Source organism: Schistocerca americana, chromosome 3 (genome assembly GCF_021461395.2).
Source record: "Schistocerca americana isolate TAMUIC-IGC-003095 chromosome 3, iqSchAmer2.1, whole genome shotgun sequence".
Taxonomy (NCBI): Eukaryota; Metazoa; Arthropoda; class Insecta; order Orthoptera; family Acrididae; genus Schistocerca; species Schistocerca americana.
The window spans coordinates 134,669,973-134,697,470 of record NC_060121.1 but is presented as its reverse complement, the minus strand read 5'-3'; the positions used below and the strand labels follow the sequence as shown (position 1 = coordinate 134,697,470).

The window sequence follows — 27,498 nt, the reverse complement described above, 5'->3', positions numbered from 1 at the left end:
GAATTTTTATACATGTCTATTGTAATTAGTAACGAAAACAATTCATTTCCATGCTCATAAGATGTAGATCTGTTTCCCAAGACCTGAAGAACCAGCAACTAACGTATGAGAGAGAGAGGAAAAAAAGGGAGGGAGAGAGCACCAGATGTCATATGACACGTACGGGAATATATTCTCGAATCAAAATCGGACTTGTGAATCTTATTCTACCCATTTTGTTAATGTGATGCAGCAAATGAATTGGAGATCTCACGTCTTGCCCATTTTATTTACATGTGTCAGTCAGTCAGGAAGTACAAGGCAGTATGTCAGTATGATCACACACCATGCCAGACCAATCCTTTTACTGAGGCAATAGGAGTGCTATAAGTCACATGGCAGCTGTCAGCAATCTGTTTAAACCCTCTTACTTTATGATGGACAACCTTTTGTTGACTGCAGCAGTTCTCCGTATAAATAGTTAACCTGGCCATAACAAGCATGGACCTCAGGCTTTTATGGAAGTCTCACTTATGTGAAAGCTTGTTCAGAGGCAGAAATTTACAAAGTTACGATTGCAGCCAGTATTTGGTCTCATTTAAATTACTGTGCAGAGATGTTATCACTGCATAAGTTGACTAATTGTAATAGTTGTTCTGAAAGAGGTCGATACTCTTTGTAATATGGCACTTGAATTTTGTGTTTTATGCAGTTTCTTTACTTCATTCAGGAAGATTAGCTATGTGTTTTGAATGATTTTCTGAATCTCTCTCTCTCTCTCTCTCTCTCTCTCTCTCTCTCTCTCTCTCAATTTGACACTGGCAACAAGAAAAAATGAAGAAGAGCAGTTAAGGAACTCTGCTGTTTCTAGAAGAAAATTTCCTGTTACTAACTTCTCTTTCACATGTATGCGCATTTATATATGTGTTTGTTTGTTGGAACTGTTCACAGTAATCCATAACATGTGATCAGCTTTGAGTTGGAAAATGATGATTTTTCGGAACCTACAAAAAAATGTTGTGTCAATATAACTTAGAGACTATTTTACAAAGCAAATACTGCAGATTTAAGATTTTTTACTGCAAGAAGACACCACAATAATTTACATAAATGACAACTTTAGCAGCAGCAATGTGCATCAAATGGGTAAAATGTGAAACCCATCTGTAAGGCTACTGAAGACATGGCACAGATCCAGTAACAATTCTGGAAGTGGCCATGTGACTGATTGGAAATAAAGACAGTGGATAATGGTGCATGCTGTCCCTCATGCCCCCCCCCCCTCCCCCCCTCCTCCGCCACACACACATCCCCCTATGTAACTTCCTTCTCATCTGCCATTCCACCTAGACGAAGGTGCAACCGTGGTGACAGAAAAGGGTGTGCCATCCACAAACTAACATCATTATTCAGGAATCACTCCACGGTGAGAAAATAATACACAGCCAAAATACTGTGCGATAAAGATGAATGCATTCACCTTCAGTCATGACAAATGAATGGCAACAGCATTGATTGAAGCAGTTGACCAGTACAAAATCATTCTGTGTCAAAGGTAATGAGTTATAACAAAAACATACAGGAAACTGAGGCACACGTACTGGGTTTAGCAGTGTTTGCAGCAGCATTTTTGAGTGACATAAGGGAAAATTAAACTATGTATTTAAGGTACATTATAGTGTGACAGGTCACCAATTATTATACAGAAGAAACAATAGCGAAGTTAGTGGTGACAGCTGCTCAGGTTTTGGATATCTATTACTCATCAAGTTTGACTGCTCAGTCTAGCAACAATGAAGCAGGGGCGGGGGGATAGAAAGAGAGAGAGAGAGAGAGAGAGAGAGAGAGAGAGAGAGAGAGAGGGGAAAGCATATTTCTATAGAAGAGACTGAGTGGATAAAATGTACAAGACTATATAGAGAAAAAAGAATACTCAATGAGTTCAGGATTCTCACTTTGCCTGATGTTTGGTTGTAAATTAAAAATTAATTATATGTAGATTATTGAAGTATTGAAGTAAAAACTTTTGAGGAAACTGACTCTTGTACTGAAAATAGTGAAAATGTTTCCCATCCTGTTGTATCGTATAATGGATAATGATCCTGGATCATTTTTTGGTAGAATACAGAACTAGGCAATTTCTCTTGTCTTATGAGAGTAAGAATGTGCAAAGTAAAAGTCATACAAGCACTTATTTGGCTATGAGATGCTTGGGAGAGAAATTGTGTGGCAGGATTACTATTATGCATCTTATAAAGCACAAAAAGCTTTATTAGTTTTTCACCAGAGATTTTATGTTAATTGATGTTCCATATTTTTAGCAGTCTACAGAACATGGAAAATTCAAATAAATTCACAAAATAAAACTGAATTATTCAGTGAAATGGATATCCCACTGATTACGCACCTCACATAATGTAAAAAATACTACCTGTTTCTTACACAGGAGCTTAAATTTTATCTGGAAGACACCATTTGGAAGTGTGCAAACTTCCAAATTGTCACAGTATATGCCCTAGAGGTACCACTAGCTCTTATGCTGCTGCCCTTCCTGAAACAGACAGTGTGTAATTCCTTGCATTCAATTTAGGTGCATAGAATTAACTTGTAAGTGCTGTCAAAAAGTTGCAACAGCAAAATGTCCGTCTGTTCAGAGCTGACCAGTGCAAAGTGTTGTTTAGCCTGTTAAAAATACTTCTAAGTAATGTGAAGCACCATTGTCTTAACCTGGACCTCACCTCACTCACACATTTTATATTCTTATGTGTAGGAACACAATTTTCAAAACACATCTTGTGTCACATCAGCTGTGCAGCATGCAGGATAACTATATCTTTAGTAATTCCCTTTGATTTATTATTGATTTCATTTAATATGCTTGTGGAAAATGGAACATGTAAAGAAATGAAACCACCATCATGTGATAAAAGGTGAAAGTAGTATGGAACACTATCTCTCACTTTACATTAATTTTTTCCTCTTTTTCCTGCGCTCTTCCATCTTTATTTTTATTAATTTTTTATTTTTGTGTGTTCTATTGTAATTGTTAGAGTACTTACATCTTTGCAAGGGAATCGTTAGTACAGATTAAGTACTTTTAGGAATTTGTTTTACACAAATACTATTTCTTCATGCAGGGACACAATTGGCATTAAGCTTCTGAAACGTATGGGATGGAAGCCAGGCCAAGGTGTTGGTCCTCGTCTTACTAAGAAGGAGAAGAAGCAAAGTAGAAAAGAACATTTGAAAATGACAAAGAAGGTTTATGGTTGTGCTCCTCCAGAATCTACTGACGGTTATAATTCAAGTGGAAATAGCAGTGAATCCTCAGATGAAGAAGACGAGAACATTACATTTGCCCCAGATGACTATGAACCTTTTTTGTGCAAACCCAAAGACAACTGCTTTGGCATTGGATACTCTGGTTTAGACAGAAGATCAGTTTTGTCTAGCCATATCAACCTTTTCCAGCCATCTTCACTTATAATGAATGAAAAAAATAAGAAGGTGTCAATATCTGGACAGGTAAGGTGAATATTTTTAATGCACTATTTGTACACTTTGCCTTGAACAATTGTGAAAAGATATATGTTAGATATTTCATCACTTTGGGGGTGGTCTGAAAGTTGTATTATTCTTGAAGAGTCACGTTAGCCAACGTTGCTAGTGCTACATCTATGAGTTGCCGGGTATCAGTGCACACATCAGAGGACAGGCAAGGAACAAAGACGCCACACGGTGGGTAGACTGCCTGCGGTTGGGACTTAAAATCATGCTGAAGTTGAGCAACAGGTTAGACGAACGGTCGACCCGACATAACAAGAGCTAGGCAATAGCAATCTAGGCTACAGTGGAGTTGTGACAAACTTTTGCGACAACGCTGTCAACAGGTCAAGTACGATCCACAATCTAAATTGATACGAGAGAGGAAAGCCAATATCAAGCAAAGCCATTGGCAAGTAGTGAGTAGTACGGTGGCGATAGTAACGAACGCTGTCAGACAAAGAACATGATTGACTGAGTAGTCGAGGCATAGTGGTATTTATGCTGGCCATGAAGGACACTATTGGCCAGTGTATCCACGTACCGAGACAGTGGCACACTCACAAGGCGAGTGCAGTGCTGCAGTGACACTGACCTCTATTAGCCATTGAGATCCATTGATTCCAGTGGGCATTCAACTTCCGCACAACCCGAAACCAGAGCTAGCAATTCTTTGTATTAGCATGACCAGTTTTGGCAGATCTACGCTCTCATCATTGGAACCTGTAACATTATTAGTAGTATGTGCTTGTTATAATACTGAAAGTCACTTAGTAATGTTGCATCAAATGAAATGTGGCATGGAACATCAGCATGTCACAAATAAAACAACACAAAATTAAAACAAACAACATGTTGTGTTGGTATCCCAACATACACTAGTCACTTGTCACCACAATGGAACATTAATTTGCATGCGTGGATAGAGATTTGGACCAACTAATGTTCAATATTTCAACAACTGTGTCACATCACCCAGTGCCTTGGGAAGATAAGCATTGCAGATGGAGTAGATATCACTTTCCTTTATGCGGTTAGCCACATGTGATTTGTGACTCCTACTGACCATCAGTGAAAGTGAAAGTAAAACTTTGAAAATAAAAGTTACACAAATGGCTAAATGCGACAGAAACTGCATTGTAACTCATTTTAATACCAAACAGGTCACAGCAAAGTAAAGTACAACATTCACTATGCATACTACTGTGGTACTGCACATAGTGTTGTTTGATCACTCAAGGCTGGCATTGACCTAAGAAAAAAAGATTGAGCACCCAAAGTATTCCAGGTTCCCCCAGTTAAAATGGGTAACTGAATTGTCAAGAAGCAGCACTATTTATTGATAATTCAGTTCCCAGTTTTTGAAATGGGAAAAGTTGGCAGATTTAGGTCATTAACCTTTTTTCTTAGTATATGTAAAAATAAAATATTTATGTATTATTTTGACTGTATGTAGTGTAGATTCTTGTTCATGAGTCTACAACAAATAATTAAAATAATTTTTTGCTCCATTCTTGTGCCTGTTTCCACTGAAGTATCATTAAAATTGTTTTCAGTATCACATTGACAACTATACCAGAAATAAATGGATACATTTCCTAGTAAAAAATTATTGTTTTTGTTTGTACGCACAAAAGTCTTTGCACAATGTTCATAATATGTTGTAGAACATGATATAATTGTGGTATTTATATCAAACAGCCAATTCATAGTGACTGAAATAGTATTACTAAAGTAATCTCATTTATGATTTTGAATTCTGGTTTCATCCAGATCTGTATTGCTGGAGTGCTGGAGTGAAACTGCAGTTAAGGCACTGCACAATGACTGGTGAAAATATGTTACAGGAAATGAATACTGCTTGGTCAGTTTAAATTGTGAGGGCTGTCTTCTTCTATTATTCAAGACTGACAAACTTTTCCAAGAATTAAACAGTATTTGGGTGCATGGCATTATTAAACTGATGGCAAGAGTAAGCTAGGTAGATTTTTAAAAAAAAAGTTAACAGAGAGAGGGTCTGTACTAACCCACTTATTCATATTGATTCTGTATCTTTAATTTCCCAAAATTTTGGCCATTCTTTCCCTGCGTTTAGACTTAAAAATTCATTTGGTAAACACAAACTGTCACCATTGAACCTGCCATTATAGCCTACACTGCTTCAGCAAGACATCATTTCCTGATAGGGTGAAGCAGTTAGAAATGTACTTGCATAAGTGCACCCTCACTGGCAGCTGCTGCTGGGAACTAAGAGTATTAAACCAGTGCTTTACCAGTTTTCAAATGGCTCTCTTAACAAGTTGATGTTTCTGTGCTTATCTAATTAAAGGTTAGATATTTCACTAATTTGCTTGATATTTCCACAGGCATTTGGTGTTGGAGCATTAGAAGAGGAGGATGAAGACATATATGCACTGGAGGATATGTCTCAGTATGACTTTAGTTTGGGAGGCAATGACTCACAGAAGCTCCAAAAGAAGAAAGACTCAGTTAAAAGGGATAATAATAAGGAAGACACTCTGGATGGATTTGTCTGTGCCACACACTCAGTTTCTTCGAGGAAATTTTTCCCTCCTCCAGAGTTACCACCAAACTTTCAGCCATTCCATACAGTTCGCAAGACACGTTTCGAATCTGCACCTGACGAAAGTCAAGAGAACAACTTTAGAAAAATGGGTCTGCAAAGACACGCATTGTCATCTAATGACAGGGCACAAATTTTAAATGACAATAATACCTGTATGCATATGACAGCTTCAGAAGAAAGTGAAATGGATGAGAATAAAATGTTGGCCAAAGAAGCTGCAAAAATTACTGAGAAACTCTCTGAAAACTCAGTTGCAACAAAGTTCTGTCCATTTGCAGGACGTCCAGATAAACAGAGCCGATATGAACAGTATACTGCCCTGGTTAAAGCTGGAAGGAAAGGTTTGTACTCACGATAGTTGTGTAGATTTCTAGAAGAGAGTTGAGAGGAACCCACCTGTAGTTAGGGCTCATCCTGCGAAATGAGTAACCTGTCCTTCCTTTTAACCTTGTGTAAGGAAGGGGCGCTTAGTTCTGAAAGGTAAAAAGTGTACTGGTTTTACTTTCATATGTGTCTGTTGGCAAAGAATCTCATTTTGTCTTCTGAAGGTAGGTACAAGGCCAGTAACTTTGTTTCATAATTTATTAGTTCTCTTAATTGAATTATCCTTTGACACAAAGAATAGTCATTGAAAGAATAGTCATTGTCTGTTTGCACAAAACCGATGCATATAAAAAAGACTGAGATGGTATTCCGATGCCACAGAATTATGCTGCTTACCATAAACTGCAAAAAATAATGAGGCAGATTAGAAAATAAAGTAAGTTCTAACTGACTGTTTGTAAGCGCCAGTAAGAAAGTTTTTACAAGTTGACCCTCGCATAGAAGAAAATAGAACCAGCCAATGTTAATGATGCTGTTACTGATTTCGACCAGCAGGTTCATCTCCAGGTACCTGTTCACATCTTTATTCATTTGGTGTGATTTACATTAGTTGTTGGCTGCTTTTTTGCCAACAACTAATGTGAACAGCAACAGATGTAATATATATGTGAACAGCCATCTGAAGATGAACTTGTTGGTTTGAAACCATTAACAACACTATTTGGGTGAGTAGATAGCATTATTAATAGTGGCTGAATGCTATTTTCTTCCTTGCAAGAAGAAACTTGTGTTTTGAACACAGCCACAGTCTCAAAAACATCAGTAAGAATGTTTTTGTTCAAAATGCCATTAATACTGAGTCAGTACATTTTATCTGTGATAAATGCAGGTACTGAAATACTGCATTAATTTTTTAACTGGTAGAACTGCAGTCAACAGAAAGCACTGGTCATATCTTTTAAATTTTCCAACTCCTGAGGTAAGCACAGTTTGGCACAAAGACCATTCGCTATCCACAAGTGTCAGTCAGAAATATGGAAACATAATGAGAAATGCATGCTTGAACATAAATGTAAATGCTAGCCAAGCCTGCAGGTTATGCTGTTGTATTTGAGTATAATGGCACCTGTACTATGTCCTAAATACTTTGCAAGTGTCAGTCATGATCAGAACAGTGTTCTGTGTAGTCGTAAGTGCATCATGTCAGACCTAAGTGACTTTTAACATGGGCAAATTGTTGGTGCATGTATAGTGGTGTTTCCATAAGCAAGGTAGTCAAAGTTCTTGGTCTTTCAGGAGGCACCATGACAAAGACTTGTACCATGTACAGGGAAAGCAGAAAAACATAATCCGCTAAGCCACAGTGGGGATGAAGTGTATGTTGAGTGATTGTGACAGACTGTCATTGACAAACATTGTGATGAAAAATAAGACAACAGCTGCAGAAGTGAATGTCACCCAGGAATCCTGTTTAAAACAACATTAAGGGAGCTCCTTAAGCTGGAAATTGCAGGGCAAGCTGGAATTCCAAAACCATACATTAGTTTATGATGCCCGTAATAGAAAAATGTGGTGCCGAAGCCATAAAACATGTGAACTGTGTAGTAATGGAAGAAAGTAATTTGGTCTTGTGCGTATTATTGTGCTTTTTTCCAACTTATGGACAAATGTACATCCAAAGAGTGAAACATGGTGGGGGTTCAGTGATGATTTGGGCAGCCATATCGTGGTATCCTATAGGCTCCACTGGTACTTGCCATGTTGCTTTACTGCCAAGCATTAAGTGGCCATTTTGGCTGATCCATCTCATGATACACCGTTTGTTTCACAATGGTGATGCTGAGTTTCAGTATGACAGGGCCACTATTCACACTGCAGGTTTTGTGAGTGGGAGGACAGATTGTCACATGTTCCCTGACCACTGCATTCACCAGATGTCAATATTATTGATTCTGTGTGGTGTAGTTTGGAGAGCACTACTTTGCAGGAAAGCCTACAGTAACTTTATTTATCCATTCCGAGATGATTGGCAGATGTTTTGAATGCCAATGGTTTTCCTACATATCATTAGGTGTCGTGATGTGTTGAGGTTTTGGTGTTCCTGTATTTTGTCCATCCTCTATATGAATATGTTTGAGAGACTTTCTCAATGAATTGGCTCCTAGATCACGTCTAGAGACATGCAACAGACTAACAAGACCACAGTAGCACTGAAAATGCATTTTATGAAAAAATAGCAAGTAGGAAACGTTCCATTTCCACTCTTCATTTGTCTGCAGTGAAATACTATAATTGTAAACATTTTTGAGTGGCCTTCATCTGCATCTATATTCTGCGAACCACTGTGAAGTACATGGCAGAGGGTACATCCCATTTTACCTGTTGTTATGACTTTTTCCCATTCCATTTACATATGGAGAGTGGAAAGAATAATTGCTTAAATATCTCTATGCACGCTGTAAATGGTTTAATATTGTCTTCGCAATCCCTGCAGGAGTGATGTGTAGGGCACTGTAGTATATTTCTAGATTCATCACTGAGAGTTGATTCTTGAAATTTTGTAAATAGGCTTTCATGAGGTAGTCTGCATCTGTCTTTAAACATCTGCCAGTTCAGTTCTTTCAACATCTTCATTACACTCTCCTATGGGTCAAACAAACCTGTGACCATTTGTGCTGCTCTTCTCTGTATATGTGCAATATCCATTGTTAGTTCTGTTTGGTATAGGTCCCACACACTTCTGCCATCTTCTAAGATCGGTCCCAGGAGTGTTTCGTTAGCAATCTCCATTGGAAACTAATTGCATTTCCCTAGTATGCTACCACTGAACTACAGTCAGCCACCTGTTTTAACTATGAAACTGTGTGATCATTTCATTTTGTATCCGTACAAATTAATACAGCCAGGTATTTGTATGAGTTGGCATTTTTTAATTTTAGGAAGTGCACAATTTTACTCTTCTGAGTGAGTTGCCAATCTTTGCATTACTTTGAAATCTTATCAAGATCTGACTGAATATTTGGGCAGCTTACATCAGGCAGTACTTCGTTATAGGTAACTGCATAATCTGCTAAAAGTCTCGAGGTTACTACTAATGGTGTCTACAAGGCCATTGATATACAACGTGAATAGCAAGGGTCCCAACACACTTCAATGGGGCACACCCAAGTTAGTTCTACATCTGTCATAGACTCTCCATCCAAGATAATGTTCTGTGCACTTCCCACAAAGAAATCATCAATCTAGTCACAAACCTCAATTGCTGTACCATATGATTGTACTTTTGATAAGAAACATATTTGTGGTAGTGCGTCAAATGCTTGTTGGAAGTCAAGAAACACTGTATTTGTTTTCCTGCCTTGGTCCATGGCTTTCAGTATCTCTTGTGAGAAAAATATGAATTGGATTTCAAATGATTGATGTTTCCAGAATCCATACTGGCTGGCATGCAGGTTGTCATCTTTTTGAGATATCTTTTACATTTGCACTCAGAATATGTTCTAAGATTTTACAACAAACTGATGTCCATGATAGTACACAGTAGTTATGTGAAGCAGTTCTGCTTCATTACTTGTAGAGGGACATGACCTGTGCTTTCTTCCAACCACCGGGCACCGTTTTTTGTTTGAGGTATTGTGGTTAAAACGGGGGCTAACTCGGTATAAAATCTAATAGGGATTCCATTAGGTCCTGGAACTTTGTTCAAATTTAGTGACTTCAGCTGTTTATCAGTGCCACTACTCATCTTTGCAGTGATACAAGAATTAAGTTGGGGAATTACTCTTGGTTTTTTGAAATTTTGAAAACAGAATTCAGCATGTCTGCTTTTGCTTTGTTACTCTCAATTTTAGTTCCTGCCTTATCCATGAGTATCTAGACACTAACTTGATGCCACTAACATCATTTATATATGAGCAGAATTTTTCGGATTCTGTAAGAGATCTCATGATAATATCCAGCTGTGGCTCTCATCGGAGGCTTCATGCAATGCTCTCCTGGCATCTAAACATGTGTTCATTCAGCATCTCTTTATCTATTAACTGTTCTAATCCCACAAGAGAACATCACATGATGGCTTGACATAACAAACTTGATAAAGTCTAGAAAACAACTTATTATAATGGGTACATTAGCCACAGAATGGCTCACAATAACAGTCTGGTAACACATATGCAGAGGTGAACATGTAACTGTGTTAGGGCTGGCCGGGCCCATCTCAAGAAGCTGTTGGCCAAACAATAGAGTGCACTGACGAGAGGCTGCACCCACATCCACAAGTGGCAGCCTCTGATAGTTGTCGAACTTTTAGCTGCATCTGCTGACTTGTGTGGTGTGCTCTATGGTTGCGCACCAGGATCTACAGTGTGGATGTATGTGGGTCAGTACACCCCTCGCCCCTTGGTGGACTGAGCGAAGTGCCGCAATGGTTCACACACTGACTCTCATTCGGGAGGGCGAACGGTTCAGACCCACATCTGGCTATACTGATTTAAGTTTTCTGAGGTTTTCCTAAATCACTTCAGGCAAATGGCGGGATTGTTCTCTTGAAACGGCACAGCTGACTACCTTCTCCATCCTTCCCTAATCCAATGGGACTGATGACATCAGTGTTTTGTCCCCTCCCACGAATCGACCAACCCCATGGGGGTCCAAGCATTGCTGATACCGCACCATGGAGGCCCTGGATGTGAGAGGCGCGATCAATCCCCAGTTAGCGGATATCTGGGGATACGGGTGAAAGTAGCCGGTGTCAGAACACAAGATGACAGGACCGACAATGGTCACTACAAGTTGGGATTCATGGCAATGTCCAGCAGTGGTGTGGAAGGTGGAGGTGACACTGCCACAGGTGGAGGCTGCTCCTGTGACATTCAACCAACAAGGAGTATGCACTTTGGCTGACACACCACCAGAGCTGTTGCAGGAGACATAGGCCCTTTGGATGGAGGTACTGCTGCAGATGAAAGAGGAGGCTGGAACCCTTGTGGGTATGCGGCACCCAGTGACCAAGGTACTAAAAAGGTGGTATTATGGCTGCTACAGGAAGGGGGGGGGGGGGAGTGGATGCTGCTCACCCGGATGCAGAGCTGATTTTGATGGCACTTGACCTCACTCTTCCCTGTCCATAGGGTGTATGCAGTGGCCGTTCCAGCATACGATGATTGCTGGTAGCTAGCAGGGGCACCAACGAAAACCACATGCCAAGACTACCATCCTCAGTCTAAATCCTGATATGCTGGAGAGCGACGGTGGGCGAGATATAGGATGCAGGAGACGGAGCAGCGTCCTTGCCTGGTGCCCATGGTTAAGCTGTGTAGGGCTATGGGAACAAATAGGAGTCACCCAGTAGGCCGTCAGAAAAAATTTAACGCCTCTTTGGCAGTGAAGCCTTGCAGGCATTTTTTCATCTGGGTCTTGAAGGTGTGAACCACATGCCCCACAAATGCTTGACCACACACAGAAATCATTAAACATCTGAGACAGGAACTGGTGTCCATTGTCAGAAATGAGCATGGCTGGAAGACTCCAACAGAAAAAATCTTGGAAAGAGCTTGAATAGGACCTCGGTAGTGGCCGGGGGTCACCAGACCATGGAAAACATGCCAGTGACAATCAGCCATATCTATTCACTACAGGCCACAGAGAGAATAATGACCTGAGAGCTGCCTGTTGACTAGCACAGTGGAGATATGCAGCAGCTAAGTGTTCCAGCTCTCGGTCACTGCTGGGCCAGTAAACATGACTGTGGGCCAAGGCTTTGGTGCAGGAAACACGTTAGTGCTTCTCATTTAACATCTGTAAAACCTCTCACTGCAAACTCCTGGGAATGACCACTCGGAGAGCTGCATCGTCTGTGGAGATGAGCAGGATCCCATCTAAGAGTGGGAGATGATGGTGGAAGACAAAGCAGTTGCGATGCAGATCAGATGAGCAGTGTGGAGTTCAAAAAGTCCAACTCTGTTGTACAAGGCAGACTACTTGCCTGAGGATGGGGTTGGGCACTGTTGCCTTGGCGATTCGGACACTAATGGTCGGAAAACTGTCTACTTCTTGGCGGGAGGAGACATCCAAATGAAGACACACAATCTCCTCCTGATTGAACTCAGGGTCTGAGCCAACGGGCAAGAAGCATAAGACATCCTTAGGCGCAATGTGGGGTGAAAATGTATGTCGTAGCTGTGTTTGGAGAGCAACAAGGCCCACCCAGCAACTTGTGAACTGCCTTATCAGTGACTTGGGCAGATGCACTAAATAACAAAATGGTGGTCCGAAATTAGTTTGAATTTTGTGCCGTACAAAAAAACATGAAGTTTTTTGTTGGGATAAAAAAAAAAAAAAAAAAAAAAAAAAATCCTGCAGTTGATGCAATGACAAGGGATGCAGACAGGTCTGTAATGACCCTGAGAAAACTCTCCATGGGTCGGGCATACTGCCTTGAGATGATGTGGCCCAGACACCCAAGAGATGAAACTTCCTGGCAGTTTAAAACTGTGTGCTGGACCGAGACTCTAGCTCAGGACCATTGCCTTTCACGGGCAAGCGCTCTACCATCTGAGTTACCCGAGCACGACTCATGACCCGTTCCCACAGCTTCAATTCTGTCAGTATCTGGTCTCCTACCTTCCAAACTTCAAACTGCCCTTGACACGGTACGCAGCATGTTTCCCAATAGGTGAAGTAAATGTCACTGGCTCGGTGGAAGACAGTACCATTCTGAGATATCCCTGGTTCGGTTCCTGTCTCCTCCGTACAGGATGCCTAAACCTAGCACTAATGCCTTTCACAGTCAAATGACAAGTAGTGATAGATCCTGTACTTCCTGTAGGAAAGACATTAGCCAGTGAAGAGGATAATACTTGAGGTAACTTGTATCTCTGGTACATGACTCTTGGTTGCCCTTCCAACACACCATTTGCGGCAACTTTCAGTTGGCTGACAATAGAGTAATTTCTAGCTCCTTACGAACAGCAATTAAATTGTGCCGTGATTGAGGACAACATACAAAGTGGAGGTGCATTGTGCTGCTTCAGTATTTTACAGGGCAGTAAACAAATAACTCTAAACTACGTGTGCTTATTCTCCTTTAATTCATAGGTCTGAAATGATTAACAGTCAAAATGGGACATCATAACAAAAGAAAATATTTGCATAAAATTTACTGTTTCTCTGATAGATTAAGATTAAGTTCACTAACAAATTTGACACTAGCATCAATTTACGATAATGCAGACAATATACATCTGTGTTAAAGAGAAAACCAATGTGGCACAATATGTTCATTATTTACAGTGACTAAGTCACAAATGCTGGTTTACTACAAAATAAACACTCATAACTTACAAAAATTGTAAGAAATACATGTTTTCAAGCACATGAAAATACTCAAAAACATACCTTGTCTATGTGGATATCATATTCTCATTACCTCAGAACAAAGTTTCAACGTTTGTGTGTCACTTTTTCAGTATTTAAATATCAGCATCACAAATGCTAGTTTTATATAAGATGGTATCTGTTCTTTCGGACATATCCAAAAGAACAGATAACATTGGTGACCATGCAGCTCGTTCAGCTCGTTAGAATGAAATTACAATGAAATGAATACCCCTAGCTGCATACAGGCATTGATATAAGTTAACGGGGACAGTTGAAAATGTGCGCCCCGAATGGGACTCGAACCCGGGATCTCCTGCTTACATGGCAGATGCTCTATCCATCTGAACCACAGAGGACACAGAGTATAGTGTGACTGCAGGGACTTATCTCTGACATGCCTCCCGTGAGACCCACATTCCCAACTTATTGTCCCGCACTATGTTAATAGTGCCCCTGCCCATTATACTCATTACTCGTGGCTTTTTGCCTATTCCCATAAGAATTTGTGCACTATTTGTGAATCCGCACAGAAGAAGATGGTCAAATGGCTGGTGAGCCTTAGACCAAGCAGCTTGTTAGAATGAAATTATAGTGAAATGAATACCCCTAGCTGCATACACGACATGTCCGAAAGAACAGTTACCGTCTTCGTATATAGTTAAGGCTCACTGGCCATTTGACTGCCTTCTTCTGTGCAGATACACAAACAGTGCCCAAACTCTTACAGGAATTGACAAAAAGCCGCGCGTAATGAGTATAATGGGCAGGGACACTATGAATATAGTGCGGGACAATAAGTTGGGAATGTGGGTCTCACAGGAGGCTTGCCAGAGATAAGTCTCTGCAGTCTCACTATCCTCTGTGTCCTCAGTAACTCAGATGGATAGAATGTCTGCCATGTAAGCAGGAGCTCCCATGTTCGAGTCCCGGTTGGGGCACACATTTTCAACTTTCCCCCGTTGACTAATATCAACACCTGTATGCAACTAGGGGTATTCATTTCATTGTAATGTCATTGTAATTACTATTGTAAGACCAATCACATTTCTTATTTCCAGTATTTATTTTCAGAGTGATATTTGTTAGTGATTTGCGCTAATATATGAAAAGGTTGTTTCTTTTTGGTTGATTCTTTATGCTCAATTTTTCTTTCACCGTCATTTTTTGCTACTTAAAGTGCATGTCCACTAGCAAATAAATGTCTGCACATTGCTTGCAGAATCTACTTCTGAAAATTGTTTGATGTGGAAAAACTCCTAGCAAGTCAACGTCTGCGAGATTTATCAACTCGCAGAAGTAGCTTCCACAAGTTTCTTGCATCTCGCTGCAAGAACTTACCATCTTCTGGAAGTTTTTCTCAAACTCATAGAAATTTTTCGTGTTGACTACTAGTGTGAAAATGTCAGTGCATTAGAATCCCAAAATAAACATAATCAGCCACCGCAACCAAGTTTCACCAGGTGAGGAAGTAGAATGACAATAGAGATGTCTTTAAATTTTATTGGATTGTTTAAGGTTAGACTAAACGTAAATATATTATATTAGTAATAAATACTGTTTGCAAAAATCAAAGAGGAATTAAAAGGTCATCTCTTGGTGGTACAGCTTGCCGCATTTTTGTATCCTGTTTTTGAATCTTTTATTGAACAATACATGAGAGAGATTCGAAACTAACGTACAACATTGTCAGAAACTTTTCAGTCTGAGTGAAGCCTCCTGATTTTATTTCATTCAGTAGTGATTCTTGATGACTTAAATATGTATGCCTCTATATCCATTTCTTCATCCAAACATTGTTTTTCCCTAATATGGTGTTTAGTAACTATTTTTCTTCGATAATAACAACAACAACAACAACAACAACAATAATAATAATAATAATAATGCAGTAATGGTGGCGGCTACTCTGTCTTTAATCATGACACGGTAAACTTCCACTTGCCCGCCTCGTGATGCTGCTGTATTGGAAACACTTCTTCAAGTAGAAGTTTGGACAACATGGTTGTGGAGTGACAGCAATTAATATACATTAACTTAGTATTAAGAAAACAGTCAATGCGATTAAGACTGTTTTCTTAATACTAACTTAACTTCTTCAAGTACTTGCAACAAGTTCCTGAAATTAACATGTGGTGAAGGGACTTTCAGGAGTAAACTTTTGCTGTAATGTAAACACCTCAGCAAGTGCTTGCAGAAGTTAGTTGCTGGTGGACACATGCCTGTATGTAAATATGAAGACTTGACTTTGAAAGTGTGGTGAATAATTAATCATTTAAATAAAAGTACAGGTAGGACATTGGATTTAAACCTGGAAGAACCATATTTTCTGTTCTTCTCCATTTAGGTTTCTTGTAATTTTTTTAGTTCATTCCAATAGAATAATGGCATGGCATCTTCAATATGAAGATGATGAACCCTTCCATCCTCTAATCCACCCTGTGTACACCCTGTACAGACTTATGGTACATAGTCATGTTATTTGAGTGGTGAGTTAGTCCAAAACTAAACAGGAAAAACAATTGAACATAGCTTTGAACATCTTTGTTGAATTCCACCGATTTAACATTCTTGATCATTTAAATAGGTATATAATATGATTTATTTTCAGCTGATTTTGCAAAATGCCAGCCACTGGATATGACAGAGTGGCAGCGGGAGCAAGAAGTGGCAGAATTTGAGCGTGTAGCCAAACTGGAGGCAGCCATGAATGACCGATTTGTCCCAGCCTCTGCTCCTGGTGCTGATGTTTTGCAAGAAGAAATCCCAGCATGTGTATCTGCTGCTAAGGCAAAGATGTTTGGCAAGCTCACCAGAGAGCGCTCTGTCTGGAAACCAACGAGTTTGCTCTGCAAGCGCTTCAATGTTCCTGAGCCACAGGCTGGGTAAGTAGTGTGTTACACTGATTGTGTTATTTAGCTGTGTTAGTTTGCTTCCTACTTATGTTGTTGAAAAGATTAGTAGATAAATTAATAAAGTATGGGAAGTTCTGGTTGAGAATTCAAGGTCTCCCTACATTGTGCTCAGTCGACATACACATGAAATGGTTTGGGGAATCCATAGAACATAAATCAGATTTGCTGAATGGTGGTTTGGAATCATATATTTATAAATACAGATCCACTGTTTTAACGAGTGTGCAACATTCCTTAATGGAGCAGGGAGCATAACTTATACAAAGATATTTTTTACTATTCAGGACAATTTTTAAAGAATCATCTACATCTCTATCTCAGATTCCCTGTACTGTGTGTGACAAAGATTACATATTCCTGTGGTAAGATTCTGTATTAGCTTTGAATTTCTCTGATTTTATCACCATAATTATGCAGTGAGGTGTTGGTGGGAGAATGAAACATGTTATATGACTTTCCTTGGGGCACACATTCTTCTACTGTGAACAGTAAATCTTTTCGTAATTCACAGTTCCTCTGTTACAGTGTCTGCTACTGGACTTTTGATGCTGTCATGCTCACCAAATGAACTCACAATGAAACTCACTTCTCTTCTTTGGATATGATATGTTGCCTCTCTTAATTTTACATAGTAAGAACTTCAGAAGCCAGACTGAGATTCACAAGTGGCTCCTAAAGAAATGAAATGCACACACGAGAAAAGGGAGATTACAAAGTTCTTACTTAGTGAAATAGGCCTGTGTAAGCTTCCTTTTCTTGTGTGTGCATTTCATTTCTTTAGGAGCCACTTGTGAATCTCAGTGTAGCTTCTGTCTTTATGTGGTCATTATACTATAAATAACACTGGACACAAACTCCTCCCAGTACCTGTGATATTGTGCAATTAATGGCCTTGTTACTTCTCTGTATACAACAGCATCATCCACAAGCAACTTACATAAAATTCAATCATATGGATATCTCACCAACTTCTTCTTCTGAAATTAAGAAAATTATATATTCTGTCAAAAGTAAAAGCTCATGTGGAGTTGATGGTGTTTCTAATAGACTACTAAATGTCTGTTCCCATGTAATAATCATCATCTTTTCTGAAATTTGTAATGACTCATGGCATTTTTCCAGAGAGACTGAAGTGTGCCATAGTTAAACCCCTCCGTAAGAAAGGTGCTAGGAGAGATTTCAATAACTACTGACCCATTCCACTACTGACATCATTCTCCAAAATTTTTTGAGAAGGACATGTATTCTAGGATAGTATCCCACCTGAGCAACTGTAATATCTTCAGCAAATTACAGTTTGTATTTCACAAGAGTTGCTCAACTGAGAATGCTATTTACACATTTACTCACCAGATTTTACAGGCATTGAATAACAAGATAGCACCAGTTGATATTTACTGTGACCTGTTTATGGCACATGTGTGAATCATAATATTCTGCTGGATAAAATGAGGTCTTCTTGGGCTGGTGGTATAGATAACCAATGCATAATGCTATATCCATAGAAAAGAATGCAGAAAGTTGTACTTAGTAAGTCAACCAATGTAAGCAGAGGAGGTTATTCCAACCTTAAAACAAAAGAGTCATATCATGTGGTACCTGTGTAGAACACATAGAAGATTCAGTTATGTCTTTAGGTCCCTTCCTTACAACTCGCTGTTACACACGCCACAGACACAAATTTGAATACAGTGAACAGACATGTCAATGACTGGACAGACAGTTCATAATTTGGAGGAGGAGGAGGGGGGGGGGGGGGGATATGGGGCGCAAGGGAGATTTGAACATGGATCTCCTCCTTCGCAGTGCAACACCATGATGACAGAACCACAAAACCTTAAGTATTTAAACTCGCTTGATGTTGCAAATCTTGGGCTTGTACCATTCATGGTTTATATTTCACTTCTTTTTTTCACAGTTAATTACACCTTATTCCTGTTTTCATGCTTGGTCTGTGTTCAGTTTTTGATGGGCTATCCATTGGGACATCTTCCCACTAAATCTGAGTGGAGTGCAACTGGGAGTTTCCCTTGTGATATAAAGAGAATCTGCAGGCCACAGAAAGTCCCCTCCTGTGGAGATCATTTGCTGTGGTTCAGCTTATTAGGTGACATGGAGTTGTTTGCACCCACCCCATTTTGCTGAAACCATTAGACTTATTTCTGGATATCAGTTTCATAAAGATGTAGTTCTTCAGCAAGAAAGTTCTGTGATATCGTTGTGTAGTGCACAGATGTCAATTTGACTGCCTTCCCACCCTCTTAAAAAAGTACAAAACTATGATCTCAAAAAATATTACAGCACTGAAGCCAATAAATGTGATGTTTGGAGGGAATACACATGCATTGAGTGTGCTTTTGGATAGGACTACCAATCAACATTTTATTTCTTCACTGAACCACCTAAATGAAAAGTCATCCGTCAACAAAATTCACCCATGATTTCAAATCATTGGCTTTGGTATCACCACTAAGTTGTTGCACCATAGCCAGTTCGAATGAATAGAAACTAAAATAATTGAACTGTGTGCATTGTGTGGTGTTACTAGTTAGCTTAAGGATGGCAACATTTTGGTGTGTCAGAGTCCCTTATCGTGGCATATCTCCTTCTCTTGGCTGCGGTATACTGTTTTCAGAATCAGTTTTAGCCCTCACTGAAGCAAGAGTTCCACAGCAGTGGTGTATCAAAAACTCCATTTCATTAAAACGAATAATATTATTGTAACATTTGATGCTCCATTGGTGTCATATTAGTTCTAGGATGGCAGCAAGGCACAATAATATATGAATCCTACTACTTTAGTTGCCATTGTTACTTAAAGTTTAAATGGAAATAGAACTTTGGTATTACCAACTTTCTGCAGTTTGAAGTATGTAAATTTTGTCTTGGATGTGACTTCTGTATTTCTTGGGTTGAAAGAAAGTCTAGAAAAAATTCTGAGGAGAGCACTATGTTATCAACAGACTTGTTTTGTTCGCATGAGAATGTCCCTTAAATGCCCACCAATCTACAGTGAGAAGAGGTTCAGGCAAGAAATGTGTATTGTGTGTATTTATAAGATTCTGAGAGTATATTTGGGTAATGAACTAAAAAACAATAATATTTATTCTCACAAATGTCTCCTGTAATGATATTGATGATAAAATTAGGAAAATGTTGTCAGTTACTGTTGCATCACATTATCTGTGATGGAATAAACTGTAATTGTACACTACGGACCTTCCGCCACATAATTTATGGTGCCTTGGAGAGAACTGATATGGAACCACTCCAGGGAAGTGTTAAAGAACCATTATTGTTCACCAAATATATAAAAAAATGTAGTGGATAAAATTGGAAACCCCTTGAGCTGTTTGCTGATGATTCTGTTGTTTGAATAGAAGTTACAGTCCTATAAAATTGATGTGAAATGCACAAAAATTTGCGAGGTATCAACACTTGGTGGAGGCATTGGCAGTGTCTATCACATTGCTGATAAATAGGGAAAGATATGTCACTGTTTATGTAGATGATTGTCACACAGTCACTGGAAACAGCCACATCCACTAAATATCTGAGTGTATGCACATGGAACTATAAAACTGGAACAAAAACTCAATACTAATTATAGGAAAGGCAGATGTCATACTGAGATTCATTGGAAGAATCTGTAAAAAGTGTCATGCACCTATCGAGGAGGTAGCTTACAAAACTCTTTATCAACATATATCTGCATATTACTGCTCATACTGGGACTCTTACCATGTAAGGTTGATAGAGAGAAAAAAAAAAGAGAAGATCCCAAGATGAAGAGCAGCCTGTATCATCATTGGTTCGTTTAGTAAGGGCTAAAGTGTCATGGAGACACACATCCAAGTGCCCATATTTGTTACTGAGCTCATGTGTATGCAGGCTGTGATGTACTTGTAACTGAATAAATATGACAGTTTTCCAGTATTTTTTATTTCGTTTCTCTGTTACAGTATTAGCCAGCCGTCTGCATCTCTAGTGAGAAAGAAAGGAGTGAGCAAATTCTCAGTATTTGATTTCCTAGATGCAGCAAATCATAATATCAGACTGACTGAGGCTCAAGTAACTGATGAAGCTGAAACTGCCAAAACTTCAGCAGTGTCTCCTGTTCAGAAAAAAGAAACTGTTCCTCAAACACAATCTACAACATCATCGACAGTTGCAGATAAGGATCTGACAGACCAGACAAATGATGATCGGGTAAGCTATGAACAATAATTGCTATCTGACTGTTGGAAGTGAATATATTAATATATAAACTGTGTTATGCCACTTGTGACTGTATGTTTGAATAGAGTACTTTGTAATTGTTGCCAGTAAACTCCAACATTGGCACCACAATCAGTTTTCACATGTGAAATCTCCTTTTATTTTCTGATGCTCTCTCCAATATCCATCATGCATTCTATTCTCAAGCAGTATGATAGCTAGTTTCTTTTCCTTCACTCGAATTTGTGTGCCTTTCATCATCCAGTCATTAAACCTACATCTTGCTTATTTTGTCTTTCAAGTACACACCTTGTGCTGCTCACTGACCCAAATTTCAAAAAACGCATAAAAACTGCTCTTCGCATCTGTAAGATGTTCACAAACAAATTATACTCCCTTTAAACAATTCATTAACCTTATTCTTAGCTGCTTATCCAGGGGTGCACCATAAATCTTTAGTTATGAGTAGGAAACAGTTAAGTAGTACACACACAGACAGTCACAAGACTTTTGGAACCACAAATCTCTTCATCTGGCAGATGTGATGGCACAAATATAGAAAGTAAAATGTAACACTGATTGAATGGTTAAAGTCACTTAGAAACACAGATCCAGGAAGATATAACAACACAAGATGAAATGGGAAAACCAGTAATGAAATCGAAGTAGCAAATGAAGTTTGAAAATGGAGAGGCTAAAGATGGTGGGTCAGTTGCAAGTCAAGATGTATGGGAAGGGGAAAAAAAAAAAAAAAAAAAAAAAAAAAAAAAAAAAAAAAAAAAAACAACAAGAAATATAAAAAAAACGAAATTGTCAGGAAACTGGTTCTGCAGCTTTGTTATTTAATGACCAGACTATCAGTTTTTTAAAATTAACACCACGTAGTAGAGGCATTGAGTTGCAGATGTTGTACACACACACACACACACACACACACACACACACACACACACACACACACGACCACTGTCGTCTCTGGACACTAAGGACCAACTGTGACTGCAACTGAACTGAGCAGCAGTTTTGAAAGACCTTGTGTGTAGAAAAAATAGTGAAGCTTTAAATGTGCAAGTATCAAATGATTGAAAGAAAGCCATACTGATTGTTGCCAAAATTCGTGGCTGGCTCAACAGAATTATCTAAAAGTACAGATGGAATCTTAAGTATTTCAGAATTAAAATAAACTGGCCATGAAAGATGTAGAAAGACAGTGAAGCAAAAACAGCTACTTGAGATTGTTCATTAAGAGTGAGAAATAGGTACAATGTTGGTGGGGTTGAATGTAATACGTTATAAATAGATGGGGGAACAGATTAATAGAGGTTTTCAAGAAAGCTATCTCATGTAACAGGACAGGAGATGATCACATTAACAAGAGATAATGGCAGAATAACAAGATATCAAAGGTATAAGGCTAGTACCAGAAAGATAAGTGAAAATGAAAAAAATATAATGAAGAGGGAAGAACAATAGTGATAGAAAAAGTTAAGAAAGCAAATGTGATTTGATGATGGTTTCTTTAGAGGTGCAAAACAAGCTTCAATTAGGGAAGGAAACTTGCTATGCTTTTTTTTCCCCAGAGAAACTGTCCCATCATTTGACTTAAGCAATCTCAGGAAACCACGGAAATCCTAAATTTGGATGGTCGGGTAGGGATTTGAATCCTAGTCTCCTCAGATGTGAGACCAGTGTCTTTAGCTCTGTGAAGCATTGTTTGATGTCATGGTTAACGAAAAACCAAGAAGGAAAGGGCACTATAGTAGGTGGTAAGTGTAGGGAGTGTGAAAGAGCTGGATGCAAAAAACAAAAGATGTGGTGAAAACAGTAAGAAATAGAATTGGTAAAAGTAGTCTCCAACACAATCTTCAGTGATTACTGACAATGAAATAAAAAGAGTATTATTAGGGGTCATAAAAGGAACAAAAAAGAAATAAAACTAGCTGAGCAGTAAAAGAATAGAAAAATGAGCAAGAGAAGGCAAAGTAAAAATATGCGTTGGGTTGGTCCGGAGGTGGTTGCCGAGGAATCAGTGTGTACAGAGACAGAGAGCAAACTAATTATAAGCAGACATAATGTGTAACTTCGTTTATGTAATGTTCTTCTGAAAGTCCAAATTGTATGCCACACTAGTCTATCCCACAGGTATATTCATCATAAACAATTGCATAAGTTAGTAATGCTGCAAAGGCTCTAGGCGAGCTCCACAGTTGGACTGGCCGTCATCGGTGCAGCCTCCTTTTAAGTCAGCTCACTTGTGGTGCTACTTGTGCATGCAGCCGAGAGTGGGTGTATGAGCCGGCTGTAGATTGGCAGGACAGTCACATCTGTTACTGCTAAACTCATGATGTAGAATGCCTGGTGTGGTGTTGATAGTTTATGACACCTCTCCCCCGCTCCCCCACAAAAGCTGTATTGGTACTGCTGGAAATGATAGCACGTGCCACTGAGAAGACAGAAGCCAAAACTCGAGCCGATGACAGGCTCCTGTCCGCACCCCAACATCCGTCTTGCGAATGGCTGGAAACTTCAGCTGCGAAACCAGCCATAGGGTGCCCAACTACACCTAAGAATGGAACATTTTCTTCTATTGATGAAGGTGCAACAGTGACTCGAGGGTACACTTTGAGCCACTGGAAGGTTGCAGGGTAAAGGGGCCCATCTCATGTGAATGGGGCTTCTGGCATTGTGGTGATGGTGACATCACAGCATCAATGGCTCCCTGTCTGGCGCCAGCAGTGCAGGACACAAGGGAGGTGAAGGTGGCTGAGGCTACAGGGTCGTCCTGGGCTCCGAAACTGCAATTGAAAACCAACAGCAGTATCAAGCAGCCCACACAAGTGAAGCTGATTCTGATGGTGCTTCTGCAGCCCAGCAGGACACTGTAATAAATATAAAGAATGGCCCAAGACTTTCTTGATAATGCCTTGCTCCAACTGCCTGTGTCTTCCGAAAACTCTGAAAAAGATGACATCATTAACATTAAACTTAGAGCACTCTGGAGGATGGACTGACCACTGCAGAGGATGCAGTAGTGTACTATCTCGACATCCATGCCAAAGTTCCACTGTTGACTCGCTGTTGCGTGGCTAGGAACAGTATGATGAGAGGAAGAGCACTAACACTTGCTCCCACATATGGGAAGCACCCCTAGTATGGGAAGCACGCAACTTGTTATCCGTTGCTTGAATGTTACGGTGAAACATCCCACTTCAACATTAGATTGAGGGTGTAATGGTGCTGTCGTCAAACGCTCAGTGCCGTTGATGTCATAAAACTGCTGAAATTCTGTTGAAGAGAACTTCTGTTAAACTTTCAATGTAAAAAATTGACATCAAAGTTGTGATGCTAGTAGTTGAAGTGGTGGATTCTGTTGATGTGGATTGGGGTCCATTATCCAAAACCAGCACTTCTGGTAAACCTTCATTACAAAAAATCGATGTCAGAGTTATGATAGCAGTAGCTGTTGTGGTGGATTGCATGGGCGCCACAAACGGAAACTTGCTAAAAGAATCTACCACAATAAACCGATGAGAATTCCAGTAGAGACCCACAAAGTCAATATGCAGACACTGCCATTGGGCACTGGGCATGACCCAATAAAAACATTTCTGTGACGGAGCAGCCTGGCTCAAATGGCTCTGAGCACTATGGGACTTAACATCTGAGGTCATCAGTCCCCGAGCAGCCTGGTGTTCCACACACACTGGACATTGTGAAGTCAGTTGCTCAGTTTGAGTGTCCATGCCAACCGATGTGCAGTGGTGTCGGGTGAGCTGCTTATGGAGAAGGTGAAGAATGCCCTTCTGAAGCACATGTGGCACACCACTCAGAATTGATTATTGTCTGTGTGTGATAACACCCTGCTGGACATAAATTGTGCCACGAAGCAAAATAAAGGCATATTATTAAATCCCTGGTATGCTTAATTCAATGTGGCCCACTGATGTGGAGGTACTGCAACTAAATCTTGAGATTGGAGTCTGCAGCCATTGTGTGAGCAATCTGTCAGTGGTCGATGGGAAAACCATCAAGTGTTTTATCGTCCTGAACATCAGTGTGGAAACATGACACTTCAGAAGTGTCAAATCTGAATGTGCACCATCTGGGATGTGAGAGAGAGTGTCTGTGTGTGAATGTGTAGCAGTTGACCTGTGAACAATTTCTTACTGATAATTTGAGAAGAGCTGAGACCAACACTGCAGTTTTTGTGCCGTGTACAAAGGGACTGGTTGGAAGTGCTGGACAACGAGGTGAGAGGCTTATGACCCATCTCCAAGTAAAATTTTCTGCCATATAAGCATCAGTAGAATTTGGTCATCATATATATTGTTGCAAGAGTTTCCTTTTCAATCTGCAAATAGTTGCACTGTTGTTTTATGAGGTGTTTGGATGCAAAGGCAATTGGCCTGTCAAACAATCCACTCTTGTGTGAGAGAACGGTGCTCCAGACAACAATCAATCACTAAAACATCTTTCAGTTCCTCAAATGCAACTTGTCACCCTTTGGTCCACTCAAACAGAACAGTCTTTCACCAAAGATGATGCAGTGGTGCTTCAATCTGTGCAGTGTTTGGAATGCGCTGAATGTAATAAGTCAATTTACCTTACACAGCTTGGAGTTCACTAACATTCGGTGGGTACGCTGCCTGTTGATTACATGTTCTAACAATTCAGTCTCATTCTGGAAGAAGAGTCACTTGCCTTTACTACACTTTAACCCAGCACCTGAGAACACTTGAAACAATTTCCCGAGTTTTGAAAGATGTTAATCGGGATTATGACCCGAAACAACTGTGTCATCCAAATAATTTGAACAAGAATGAACTGTAGCAGTCAGCTGTGTCAAATAATGCTGAACCCATGTGGGCGCTGATTACAAAAACCTGTTGAAACTGTTCATCCAAGGGAAGCCGCAAATAAGCATCACGAAGATAAGTCTTGGAAAAGAAGTGACATGCACCAAGATTGTCCATGAGTTCTTCAGGCCTTGGCAAAGGATAGGTGTCACTGTCTGTGGATTTACTGTCACCTTGAAATCTGCACATAATCGTAACCTACCTGAAGTTTCCTTAATTATCATGAAAGGTGATGCCTACTGACTGCCTGCTACAGGGGAAATCACACAATTGTCGTGCCTAGATAAAGAGTTCTTGTGCCATCTAATCCCAGATAGCATGAGGGATGAGTCATACTCGGCAAAACTGTGGTTACGCATTGTCTTTCATGGTAATATGACCCTCAAAATTAGTAGCTTTGCCTAGGCAATCTCAGAAAAGACACTAAATTCATCACACAGTTTATCTACCCTTTCTGTAGGCACAAAATATTTCACAAAGAAAACATTGTGCTGAATGCACAAACCTAACAAATCAAAAGAATCCATACAAAAAGTGTTTCCACCGTCACTTGAGCACAAAACCGTGAAAGTTACTGTCTTGGTAACATTAGAAAAAGTGACAGGTTGGCTGCAAATACCTAATACAAGAATGTCATATCCACTATAATCAGAAAGAGTTGCCAGTGACTTACGAAATTTATGCTTGCCTGACAGTTCGTAAGTGCTTCAGTTCAGCAAAGTCACTGATGCACCAGTATCAAACTGCATGTATATTTTGCGATTTGGCAGTCTGTAGAATGTCAGAGATTTTATTTGCCTGACCCTGAGTAGAAGAAATGTGTGACTTTTTCATTGCAGCACTTGATTTGCACCTTGTTACTCTAGTGTTACTACTTGGCTTTGAAGAAATTGCTTTGACATTCATTGGCTATGACTTAGGAGAACACACAAAGTGTGTGTTGGACTTGCATTTTTGCAAAAAGACAGCTTGAATGTGATGGCGTGCTTGCCCCACCAATCACGACATGGGCACACCCGGTGCTTGTGCGTTGCGAAACACAGAGAACAAGATTAACAGAGCTAGTATGCTGCTTAGCACACTGAATCTGTTTACATTGCTGCTCTGGCTGAGACTTTGCATGAGCTAATGGCACAACCTGTTTTTTACTAGTCTTTATGACAAATAGGAGTGGAATCAATGTCAACTCCCACTTTGTAAAACAAATCCTGATGCTCCACTAATTCCAAAACTTGTTGCAAACTAGGATAATGATATTTAAGAATCTGTTTGTGTATGTGAGGATTTGACACATTTTGAGCAATGGTGTTCCTAATCATGGCATAACTGTCATAACGTCTACATTCACACTTAAATTTAGAAGGCATGTAAGGCATTGTAAGTCTGCTACTCACTGCTTATGAGTCTGATTAGGTTGCCTCTGTAAACAAAAGAATTTGTAATGTGCAGTTGCCACATTAATCTGTTCCTGAAACTACTTGCCTACCACAGCAGTTAATTCTTCATGAGGAACACATTCAGGGTGGGCAGTGGGAAAAAGCTAGCAGGCAAGTCTGGACAGAAGAACACCAACTGTTGCAATGAAATAAGGTTGCTGCAAAGGATCCAAGTGAATTCCATGATCATCTGGCTGACATAAGTGTGGCATCTTCTTAAGCAAGATCATTGGTGGCCGTACCCACATGTGCAGCATAGGGCATGT

At 39.8% G+C, this 27,498-nt stretch overlaps 1 protein-coding gene across 2 annotated transcripts in view; it reads left to right on the top strand.

Annotated features, from left to right (window-relative positions):
- Window positions 1–27,498, top strand: part of LOC124607162 (G patch domain-containing protein 1 homolog) — a 43,472-nt gene that overhangs the window by 12,246 nt on the left and 3,728 nt on the right. For both annotated transcript variants that reach the window (XM_047139374.1, XM_047139375.1), the window contains exons 4-7: window positions 3,117–3,504; window positions 5,889–6,450; window positions 16,419–16,692; window positions 20,685–20,931. In XM_047139374.1, the coding sequence (XP_046995330.1) occupies window positions 3,117–3,504; window positions 5,889–6,450; window positions 16,419–16,692; window positions 20,685–20,931 (1,471 nt within the window). The remainder of the gene's footprint in view (window positions 1–3,116; window positions 3,505–5,888; window positions 6,451–16,418; window positions 16,693–20,684; window positions 20,932–27,498) is intronic.